The sequence below is a fragment of the Ursus maritimus genome, unplaced genomic scaffold (genome assembly GCF_017311325.1).
Source record: "Ursus maritimus isolate PB19 unplaced genomic scaffold, ASM1731132v1 scaffold_16, whole genome shotgun sequence".
Taxonomy (NCBI): Eukaryota; Metazoa; Chordata; class Mammalia; order Carnivora; family Ursidae; genus Ursus; species Ursus maritimus.
The window spans coordinates 9341980-9354083 of record NW_024424008.1 but is presented as its reverse complement, the minus strand read 5'-3'; the positions used below and the strand labels follow the sequence as shown (position 1 = coordinate 9354083).

General features: G+C 47.1%; 1 protein-coding gene across 1 annotated transcript; it reads left to right on the top strand.

Annotated features, from left to right (window-relative positions):
- The first annotated feature begins 1150 nt into the window (after positions 1 to 1150).
- LIPT2 (lipoyl(octanoyl) transferase 2) lies at positions 1151 to 3172 on the top strand. The gene is made up of 2 exons (XM_040630841.1): positions 1151 to 1661; positions 2220 to 3172. The coding sequence occupies exons 1-2, from the start codon at positions 1196 to 1198 to the stop codon at positions 2447 to 2449; spliced, it is 696 nt and encodes a 231-aa protein (XP_040486775.1). The 5' UTR covers positions 1151 to 1195; the 3' UTR covers positions 2450 to 3172.
- Positions 3173 to 12104: the final 8932 nt, after the last annotated feature.

The window sequence follows — 12104 nt, the reverse complement described above, 5'->3', positions numbered from 1 at the left end:
ATGATGCATTAATCCTTTTGTATATTGCTGGATTCAACTTGCTAATATTTGCTTAGGATTTTTATGTCTGTATTAGGAAACGTCTTTCAGATACCTAAGGGAGTAAAGTTATTGTTTCTATAATTAAAAAAGACCTAGGCAAAAATAGTAAAATATTAAAATTTGACAAGGCTGGATGGTGGATAAACAATAATTCGTTACATTATTGTCTACACTTTCCTTCTTTCTTTTGTTTTTCTTTCCTTTCAATTGAACAATTCTTGCCCGCAGCTTGGAAGTCAGATTCAGAGGACAGACTGAGGACATAATAACTGGGTTCTTTATGCTATCAGGACTACAGGGGTGGGATAGCCTTATGTATCCTCTTCACCTAGCAACAGGCCTAACAACACATAGTTGGTACTCAGTGAAAAGTTCATTGAACGAGTTCAGATTTATTTGAATGACAATCCAATACAACATAATGGATACCGTGGTCCAGATCCACCCTCAAGACCTAGCCAGTCGTTCCCCCAGCTTCTGGGTGTAGGCTGCTTGTGGCTCATAATTCTCTGGGAATTGCCTTCCACAGAAGGATGTAGCCTTGCCAAAAGTTACAGATAGAGCCTCTATCACTGCTCAGTGATAGGACAAAAACGTCGGGTGCCTGTGCTTTAATTTGGAATAACTCATAATGGTCATCCCCGGCTCAGAGCATTCTTTGAGACAGGCTGAGGCCTCTGCAGGCCTGTTTCGGTTTAACTTCTCCCGCTGCGAATCCTGCTTCCATCACTCTTACAGCTCCCCGCCATAAACTTTCTGCACATTCACCTCCTTTTCGCTCTCTTCCTCGGGTAATTCCACCCAGGACGCACATTACCCTGTTTTATATTCTTTTCCTAGCAGTTATCAGTACGTGAAATAACCTTATTTAATGCTTTAATACTTGCTTGTTGTCTGCTGTAAGACTGTAAGCTTCCCAGGACAGACTTTTTTCCCCGTACACTGTGCACCACTGTATCACTACTGGTTGTTGAAATGAATGAGTGGAAGAGACACACCTGGTACTGGGTCTTGGGCTCACAGTCTAGCTCTAGAGCCGCCGACCAGCACTCAGGAGCAGCGGCTGGGGACGTGCCTCCGAGTCCCCGCCCCTCCTGTCACGCCCCCAGGCCCAGGCAGGGGGCGGAACCTCGCAGACGACCCGGCTGAAGCTATGCGGCCGCCGGCGGTACAGCTGGTGCGGCTAAGCCGGATACCCTACACCGAGCTGCTGGCCCTGCAGGAGCGCTGGCTGCGGCGGCTGCAGGCCGAGCCAGGCACTGAGGCCCCGTCGGGAACTGAGGCGGGCGCACTCCTGATCTGCGAGCCCGCGGGGCCCGTGTACACCTCCGGGCTGCGCGGCGGCCTGACGTCGGAGGAGACGGCGCGGCTGCGGGCCTTGGGCGCCGAAGTACGCACCACAGGCCGCGGTGGCCTGGCCACCTTCCACGGCCCCGGCCAGCTGCTCTGCCACCCTGTGCTAGACCTGAGACGCTTGGGCCTGCGCCTGCGCACCCACGTAGCGGCGCTGGAGGCGTGCGCCGTGCGCCTGTGCGAGCTCCAGGGCTTGCCCGGCGCCAGCGCGCGGCCTCCGCCTTACACCGGCGTCTGGCTGGGGAAGCGCAAGGTCTGCGCGATAGGTTAGTGCGGAGGGCCGGGGCGGGGCCGGGGGCGGGGCTTGGCGGGGCTGGACCAATGGAGGTGAGAGCAAGCTCGGGCTGGACGGAAGTGTATCTGGCGCGGCCTTTGAATCAGAACTATCCGCTGAGTTTGAGGGTTTTAAGCCTTCTTTCTGATCTCTTATATTCACAGCCCTCAGAAGGGCCCTCAGTGGTCATCTCATCCAACATTCATCTTTTCGAGATGTGAATTGCCAGGTTGCTTCCAATGAATCACAATGTCTGGACAATAATGGAGCTTAGCAATTTTCAAACTTTTTAAACTTTTTTTTTTTAAAGCAACAGAATCTCTGTTAAAAGATATTTTCTGGAATCTCCATAATAAGTGCAGGAGCTGTGGAGCCACACACCCCTCCCCAGCCATGTCCGCCTCACCCGATCTATGCACAACCCCTTGGGTGCTCAGAAACAAAGCTGGAAAACCAGTGATGGAGTCCAGTTTCTTCATCACACTGAGTGAGATCCTGAAGCCCGGGGAGGGAGGATATCTACTCTGAGACCCTTTTTCTTGTCTTGCAGGAGTCCGCTGTGGAAGGCACATCACGTCCCACGGCCTGGCTCTGAACTGTTCTACAGACCTTGTGTGGTTTGATCACATTGTCCCCTGCGGGCTGGTTGGGACAGGTGTCACCTCTCTGAGTGAGGAGCTCCAAAGGCACGTCACTGTGGATGAAGTAATACCACCTTTCCTTGAGGCCTTTAAAGAGACCTACAAGTGCATGTTGATCTCAGAGGACAGCTCCAGCTGAAGAGTGTTCATGTTGTCACAGCTGGGAGGTCCTGCTTGAAAAGCACCAAGACTGACTTGGGAGTCACTGAAACCCAGATTCTAGACTTGGCCCTGTCATTCACTCACCATGAGACTATGAGCAAAGTGTGAGCTCTTAGCCATTGTTTCCATATGTTTGCTGGTTTATTTATATCTTCTCACCTACCTCAGGTATGGGAGATGTGAAAACATGACGAAAAGCAACACGTGCTATATAAATGTAAGACATTAGCACTACTGTTGACACCCCATTTTCTCAGCTTAGAGAAACTCAGATATAGAGAATCAGTTCTCAAATATTTGTTACTTCCTAAATACTGTATTTAATTGGGCGATTCTGGGCTCCAGTTCCTTTGATTTTTGTGGGAGTCATATCTTTAGATAGCCCAGGTGAAGGTGATATGGTGGGGAGCTTTCTGCAATAAAAGAAGGGAAAGGAGTCTTTAAAGAATAAAATGAGATCTTGATTCCCTGCATTGGCTTGCCAAGCCTGATAGCTATTTTTAGTTAGGTAACCTGAGCTAGACCAGAGGCCAGGAAAAGACAAGAATAATTTCTCACACTGTACAAATGCCAAGGTGGAAGTAAGTTTTCCTTAAATGAGATCTCTAAATTTATAAGGCTGTGTATTAACTATTCATTGCTATGTAACAAATCACCCCAAAACTTAATGACTTAAAACAATAAACATTATCTCATATTATTCTGTGGGTCAGGAATTTGGGAAGAGCTTAGCTGGGTGATTCTGGGTTAAGATCTCTCACAAGGTCTAGTCAAGATGTCCACTGGATCATCTGTCATCTAAAGGTTTGACTGGGAATGCAGGATCCCAACCCCCAAGATGGTTCACTCTGCTTCGTTGGTGCCGGTTATTTACGGGACCTGCGTTCCTCACCATGTGGGCCATTCCACAGAGCTACTCTTTCTCCCGGAGCAAGTGATGCCAGCAAGAGACAAGGTGGAAGCCACAAGGTCTTATGACCCAGGCTTGGAAGTCACGCAGTCATTTCTACTGTTTCCTAATAGATGAACCCGACTCAATGTGGAAGGGACTACACAGGGTGAGGGTAAGTGCAGATTGTTAGGGACCATCCTGGAGACTGGCTACCACAGGCAGTTAGGGTGGAACGATCCTTGAATGAGAAGTCAGGTGACCCAGGCTGCAGTTCCAGCTCTTTGGGCAAGTCATTTACCCTCTCTGGGCTTCAGTTTCCCCTATATAAGCACTGTCCAATAGGAATACAATGTGAGCCACACCGTAATTTTATTTTTCCAGTAGCCACATTCAAAAGGGAAAAATAAACAGGTGACATTAGCACTTTAATTAACCAAATATAAAAAGGTTTTACACTTCTTTTCTCCATGCTATATCCAGATACTCCGTGTGTAGTTCCACTTATAGCACATCTCATTTTGGAGTTGTCACCCTTCAGAAAGGGTGGCTGTGTGGCTAGTGGCCACATGTGGCTAGTAGCCACATGTGGCTAGTGGCCACCATATTGCGAAGTGCAGCTTTAGGTAATGTGGTATCGAAAGTCCTTTTTGAGCTTCCAGGGTCCTGTGGCCCCACTGGCTTCTAGAAGAAAGGTGAGTCTTCCCACGTCTGAGGTTTGCTGTTTAACTCTGCACACAGCTTTTATCAGTTATTCAAGCTGGAATGGACTTTGGAGGTATGTTCCTGCCTCCTCATTGTATAGAGATGAAACCAAGACTTCGGAAGAAACTTGCTCAAGGCACACAGTGAGTTAATCACAAAGCCAGGCCTGGGTGCCAGCTATAAGCCCCGTTCTCATGCTCCTTTCCTGCTGTGCACACTGACTTAGAGCTCAGGACAGTATGCTTTACAAGTCATGGACACTTGGCCAATATTAATTGATCGGTGCTTTGTCCACCCATTATTTACCCATATTCCTTCTAGGCCCTTTGTTTTCCCTCCAGGGAGCCAACAGTGCAATAGCGTAGGAATGTGGGGGGTGGATAGTAGTTGATAATTACTTTGCAGTATTATTGCCAAAAAGGGAAATAATTATTGCAGGCAAAGTGGAGTTAGAGTCTCAGGGTAGGAAGGCTGTGCACGTGTTACTCCCCATCTAGTACTTGACTGCCCTCTCTAGCAACCCAAGTAAGTGGCCATACAGCCTGGTCTTGAATACCTCCAGAGACTGGGAAAGAGACATTTACTCAGCACTTATTTTTAGTACCAGGTACTGCGTTAGCCCTCTTAAGTACATTCCCTCAATCAGCAGCCTGTCCCGTGTTTCTGGATCACTGGGAATCATTCTGCATGGTATAGAGACTGAGTTACCTGACCTTGCTGAGCCTCCGTTTCATTAGGCTCAAGGCTTGGCACAGAATAGACAGCAGGAAATACGTGGTAGTTATCAGTGTTGTTCACCAAATATTTCAGGCGGGACTGTACTGTGTGGCTCCCTTGTGGTTGGTTGGGGCCAAGCAACTTGTTCTGATCGATGAGTTATGAATGGAGGTGACATGCCACTTCTGAGCTGGAGCATTGAATTGCTGGCGTCAGAGCCCTTGGGGTTTCTCTTTCCCACTGGAAAGGTGACCAACAGCATTCAAGATGGTGGCTGCTTCCTGAGGGACTGCAATGAGCAGAGGCCCCTGCTGCTCCTGGCGGTGCAGTGGAGTTAAGCCACTGAAATGTGGGCGTTGTTCATTACCATGGCATAACCTAGCCTCTTCTGACTGATACAACATGTTTATATTAATTAGGACTCTTGTATTTGCAAATGTAGAAACCCCAAACTAATTTATGCAAAAAAAATTAAAGAGTGACAGCGGGGGCATTATCAGAAAAGGTACCGGGGGTCTCATAAAATCCAAGGTTAGGGTTGCAGGTGGGCTCAAGAACAGAACCAGAGCATGTAGCCCTTTAGGAACCCAGGTAGTCTTTTCTCTCCTCCCTGGCAGGCTTCTTGGTGTGTTCGTTTCATTCTATCTTGCTTTAGTCCAGCTTTCTCTGTTTCCCGGGCTGCATGGTGTAAGATGGCTGCTGCTGCTGCTGTCATCTGTAAATATCAGAGAAGAGTCAAGGAAAATTCCTAGGTTTCTGGTGTGACCAACTGGGTGGATGCTAGAGGTATTGCTGGGATGGGGAACACTGGGTGAAGACCAAGTTTGGAGAGAAAAATAATGAGTTCAGTTTTAGATAAATCAAGTTTGAAACACTTGTGGGAGATGTAAGTGGAGAGGGCCAAGAGGCAGCGGGTGTGTGGGTCTAGAACATGGGTGTGATGAGTTAATGACTTAGGTCTGGAGAGAGAAGAGGAGGGCAGAGGACTGATAAATGTGAGGCATGGGCCGAGGAGGGGCAGGCCCAGGAAGCGGAGAGGCTACATAGGCAGAGAAATAGGGGCACAGAATGAGACAACAAGAGAATGTCGTCCACTCCTATAGCCTGAGATTGCCAGGCATCCTGGAAGAGCCAAGCCTTCAAGAACAGGTGGACTGTGGGTCGGCAGAGCCAGGAGGATGCAGAGCAGAAGGCCAGGGTTCAGCGGAGGCCAGGCCCATGGGACCAGGTCAGGCTGCTGCTGTGGGTTCCTGGCTCTTCTTCCTGCCTGGACAGAGCTCACCTCCGCTTTCCCACAGGGGCCCTTCCTCAAGGAAGGAAGCTGAGCGTATGAAGAAGGATATTTAACACCCTGGCTTTCCTATCTCCAGAAGGCCTCTTCTTGTTTGTACAGAATCTTTTCCCCATAAATAAACAGATTGTCCAGGGTCTGGTGAAGAAGTGCTAAGTGTAAGGACGTCACTGGCTCAGCATCTTGTTTCTCCAGTGAAGTTTGCAGGAAGCCACAAAGAGCCAGCTCTAGCAGCGTGACCAGATATACCTTACTTCTTGGGAAAATCCTCTCTCTGAAAGCCCGATGGAAATCAGATTTTTGCCATCTAAATCTGATTTTTCTTTTTACCAAATTATAATTTACCATACATATAATCATACCATATTATAGTATTATACAATTTAAAAATAAAACAACACTTGTACTCTCACCCGACAACACATGCCCTTCATTTGTGTGTCTTTAGTACTTGATCACGAACAGACATATTTTATGTACTTGTCATTATTATATGGATAAAATTATGTATACTCTTTTAAACCGAACCTAATATTACATACATTTTCCCACATTGCTACATAATCTTTGCAATTATATATATATATATATATTTTTAAAATATTTTATTTATTTATTTGACAGAGAGAGAGAGAGAGAGCTCAAGCAGGGGGAGCAGGAAAGGGAGAAGCAGGCTCTCCACTGAGCAGAGAGCCCGATGTGGGTCTCGAACCCAGGACCCTGGCATCATGACCTGAGTGGAAGGCAGATGCTTAACCGACTGAGCCACCCAGGCGCCCCTGCAATTATATATATATTTTTAAAGATGTTATTTATTAATTTGACGTAGAGAGACAGCCAGTGAGAGAGGGAACACAAGCAGGGGGAGTGGGAGAGGAAGAAGCAGGCTTATAGCGGAGGAGCCTGATGTGGGGCTCGATCCCAGAATGCTGGGATCACGCCCTGAGCCCAAGATAGACGCTTAACGACTGCGCCACCCAGGCACCCCTGCAATTATATTTTTGAATGTCTTAATTTTGTTTTTATTTCTTTTAAAAGTTAGAATTTAAGGTTTTTTTTAAAAAATATAGGTAATGCAAATTAAAAAGGTACAAAATGGTAGCTTTGAAATGTAAGTTTTGCTGCCATTCTTTTCCCCATAAACTCATTTTTTTTCCTGGAGGCCTAAATGATGGTAAATCCTTTTTTATGAACTTCAGAGATATGTATGCATACACAAGCATGCATGATTATACACATTTTTTTTTAAGATTTTATTTATTTATTTGACAGAGAGAGAGACAGCCAGTGAGAGAGGGAACACAAGCAGGGGGAGTGGGAGAGGAAGAAGCAGGCTCCCAGCAGGGAGCCAGATGCGGGGCTCGATCCCAGGACTCTGGGATCACGCCCTGAGCTGAAGGCAGGCGCTTAACAACTGAACCACCCAGGTGCCCCAATATACATTCTTTTTCATATACTAACACCCTATACCCACACCATTGCACTTTGGAAATTGTTTCAGATTAGTATATAAAAAGCATCCTTATTTTATTTTAGTTTAGTTTATATTTATTTGTTTGACAGAGAGTGGCAGCCAGAAGGAGAGGGAGAAGCAGACTCCCTGCTGAGCAGAGAGCCCCATGCGGGCTTCATCCCAGGACCCTGTTGAGGGGCTCGATCCCAGAACGCTGGGATCACAACCTGAGCCAAAGGCAGACATTATGTGACTGAGCCATCCAGGCATCCCAAGAGCATCCTCATTTTAAAAAATGACTACAGAGTATTCCATTCAGTGGATTTCTTATGATTTATTTAGCTAGTATCCTACTGAGGACATTTAGGTTATTGCTAATCTTTTGCTTTTACAAGCAAGGCTGCAACGAAAATTCATGTGTGTGCGTGTGTGTGTGTGTGTGTGTGTTACATAGCACATGGTGAGTACAGAGGTTGAATCTTTAGAAGTGATTTTCTGAGTCAAAGGATATGTGCATTTTTATTTTAATAGATATTGCCTTCCATAAAAGTTATACCAATTTATATTCCCATCAATAATACACCAGGGATATGCCTGAATTTTAAATGTTCCAGCATCTTAGGTTTATTTTTTTCATTTTTTAAAAAAGATTTTATACATTTATTTGAAAGAGAGAGAGAGAGCACATGAGCACAAGCAGGGGGAAGCAGCAGGCAGAGGGAGAAGCAGGCTGAACAAGGAGCCCGATGCAGAACTTGATCCCAGGACCCTGGGATCGTGACCCGAGCTGAAGGCAAATGCTTAACCGGCTGAGCCACCCAGGCGCCCCAGTATAAAATCTTTTTAACATACAACAATGAACCCTCATGTACCCACCATGCAGCTAAAATAATCATCAACTCATGGCCAATCTTAGTTTAAACTGATACCTACTTCCGGCTTCCTCCCTGGATTATTATGAAGCAAATCATAGATACCATATTATTTCATCCATAAATATTTCAGTATGTATTCCCCAAAGATAAGGACTAAAAAAAACCCAAAACTTCGACATCAAATATTCAGTTAGTATTCAGATTTCTCCCATGTTTGCTTGTTCCTTTTTTTCACAGTTGGTTTGTTCAAATCAGGATTCAAATAGCACGTCTCATAAGTGTCTCCTTAGTGTCTTTCACCTATAGATTCCTCCCACAATTTTTTTTTAAATCTTTTTCTCCTATGTTTTCTGAAGCTTGAAAGATAAAGCCTGTTGCTTGATACGATTTGGCAAGTCAACTTCATAGGTGGTGGTGTGTTCTTAAGGCACGCAGGGTCTCTTGTTTTCTTCTCTTTTTCATGATGATTATTCCCTAGATCCATTCCCTAGATTCCCAAGACCAGTGGCATTAGTGTTATTGGCATTTACTTGTTTTTTAGTTGTGTTCATATTCAATAAAAGTTTGTATTGAATAAAAAATTACCTACATAAAAGATTTGCTTTTACAGTTGCATTAGAGTTTATACTGAGTTTAAATTTGAACATATCCAAATTGCCAGCACTGAGTACCTTGATAATTTTTGAGGAAACCATACATTATTCAAATTCAAGAGACACCGGTATAAGCCTAAAGTGTTACATTTTTGTAATACCTACATTGGGAGGTTTTCTAGGCCAGAGACTGTTTGTTTGTTTGTGTTTGTATCCTAGTACTGAGCTTGTAAAAGGAAGCAAGTTTCATATCTATGCTGTTACAAAAAATTCCCTATCGCCTCCATATTGGTTCTTTTGTTGACAGACGTCAATACCCAGTCTGTGAGGTGTTTGCTGTGGCCGTGCGCAGGCAGCCTTCCATTCGTACAGAACTCTGATTGTTAGACAGTCATTCGGGCTTGTAAACTGAAACCCGCCTCCGACACTGTCATAACTCGACCCTCCTGCAAGGCCTCCTCTGAGAGTCCCTCCTGGCCATGTCTACCTACATCCCCCGCTAATGGCAGTGGCCACACCGTGCTAGAATTACTTCGTTCCACGTCCGACCCTCTCCGGACTGTGAGCTCTCCAGACAGGGACTGTAGCTGCATCCTCTGTGGCCTCCTCAGGCCCAGCCCGGGCCTCACACAGAAGAGGTGGGCTGTTGGGTCCGCAGAGGAATTCTATCCCAGAAGTGGTCTCTTCTTCAAGTTTAACTTTCCTGATTCTTCTGTTCTTCACAGAACATGGCTTCCAGACTCCACACCGCTGCCCTCATCTCAATAGGCTCTACTTGGCTAATGCGCCTTTAACCTGTGTTACTTGGAATTGAAGATAACATGACTGATATGGGATGGGGGATGCGAGGTGTGTCCGCCTGTGCTGGGCCCTGAGGACACAGAGAAGGATCTGACTTCGTCCCTGATTCAAGGAACTCACAGCTTTGTGGAGGAGACATAGCTGTAAATAAAATTTATAATAAACTGTTACAAGTACCATAAGAGAAGTTTGTACAGAGTACTATGGAAACATAAAAGAAGAGGTGAGAAATCGTAAAAAAGAGGAGGGGCAGAAAAGGCAGAAAAGGCTCAAGGGGACATAGAATTAGAATTCTAGGTTGTAAATTAAAAAATAAAATAAAAAACCACCTCAAATTAGCTCAAATGAAAAGTGAGTATCTTTTCAAACTCAAACTCAAAAGTTTAGGGCTTGACTTCAGGCACAGATCGATCCAGGAAGAGGTAGCAGGTAAGGGTGAGTTAGCCAACTCCAGGAAGAAGGTGCTCCAGGCAGAGAGAATAGCACAGTGAAGGCCTGGAGGGGCTAGAGAGCAGGTGGGTATTTGAGGAACTGTGGGCTGTCCTCCTGCTTCTTTCTAGGGTGAACAGCCTGGGTTCACAGCCTCCTCCCATATTCGTTCATTCTCCTGCTCCTCTCCCCTACTCCTTGCCCAGAGCAGGATAAAGAGGAGTGGGACAGGCCCCCACCCATCAGACTGTTGTCCCTCCTGCTTGCCTCTCCAGATGCTCACCACCCTTCTCCACCCACCACAGGCCCCCTTGCTCTGGAGCTCCCATCTGGGTTGGGGCAAAGGCAGATAGTGGTAGAAGACCGTAAAAAAGGGAAGGAGTAGGGGGAGAGGAGGGTACTTACTTCTCTCCCTGTTGGGTCAGCAGGGGTTGAGATGGGTTGGGCTGGGTTAGGTGCAGTCTCTACCAAAAGCCACAGTTCCAGCCTGCTGGCCTTTGCAGTCTCTAGTAACCCCTTCCTCCCCTGCCCTCTGAACCTCACTGCGCTGTCCTTCCCCACCGTTGCTAGCCAGGGGGATGGCGCCATTCCTTGCTGGTTTCCTAAACCCTCCTCGTACTCTATTCAAATTACCAGCTGTTTCCTGCCAGAACTCTGCCTGACACACGGCCCTCACCTGCACCAGAGGTGCGGGGGGCGGGGGGGCATGCTGGGCCCTGTGAAATGCTGGGCGCCCGTGAGGGGATAGTGTTATTCAGCTCAACTTGATTCCACCATACTCACCTCTCTCCAGCCTGACCCAGAGCCCAGGGTTGTCCTAAGCACTTTACACACTTTACGTAATCTTCACAGCAAATAACAAACCCACAAAGGTGAATTCTGACTGTGTTTTACAAAGAGGAAAGTGGGGGCGCCTGGGTGGCTCAGTCGGTTAAGCATCTGCTTTTGGCTCAGGTCATGATCCCAAGGTCCTGGGACTGGGATCAAGCCCCACATCAGGATCCCTGCTCAGTGGGGAGCCTGCCTCTCCCTCTCCCTCTGCCTGCCACTCTCCCTGCCTGTGCTCACTCTCTCTCTGTCATAGAAATGAATAAAATCTTTAAAACAAAGGAGGGGGGGGAGGAGGAGGAGGAGAGGAAAGCGGCTCAGCTGAAGGTCTGCCCAAGTTCATATAGTTAGAGGCAGGTCCATGGTTTGAACTCGAGTCAGGACTCCAAAGGCCGTGCATTAAACAGCACCCCTATGCCCCCCACCCTGCTTTCGTCACAGGTCAAGTGAAAGAACCAAATGGGACAGCTGGTGCTTTTCAGACTCTGAAGAGCCAACACACCTGGTTGGCCTGAGAACTGTGGCATGTCCTACCCCTCCCAGAAGGCCAGGCTGAGCGCTAGAAGGTCAGAGCTGGCAGAGGCCCCAGAGATCAGATAACCTCACCCCCTCCTGTGCCCAGGAGGAAACAGCCCTAAGTGGTTCCCCTTAGGTCCCACACTCCTGCAGGAACCAGAAGTAGAATCCAGAATGTCTGCAGACACCCCATAAACATATCAGCGAGAAGGATGTGGCATTCCTCTCAGAGAAGAGTTTAGAAGAGAGAGAAGGGATGGGGATCGGGATGGGGGGTGGGACTATAGGATTTCGGATTTGGGGGATGCAAGGCATGTCAGAGCCCATCGAGAAGACTTCTCTGATACCAACTCTGACAAGGAAGCTCTGCTTGCACACCTCTCCCATGATGAGAAGCCCATTCCGGCCAGAGGCAGCCTGTTCATACTCCCCATGAGCAGAAACCTAGGTCCTGTGACTCCTCCGTCCCCAAGCACACTTGTTCTGCGTCTCCTCTCTGGGATCCATAGAACATGTCTGCTCCCTCTGCCCCAGA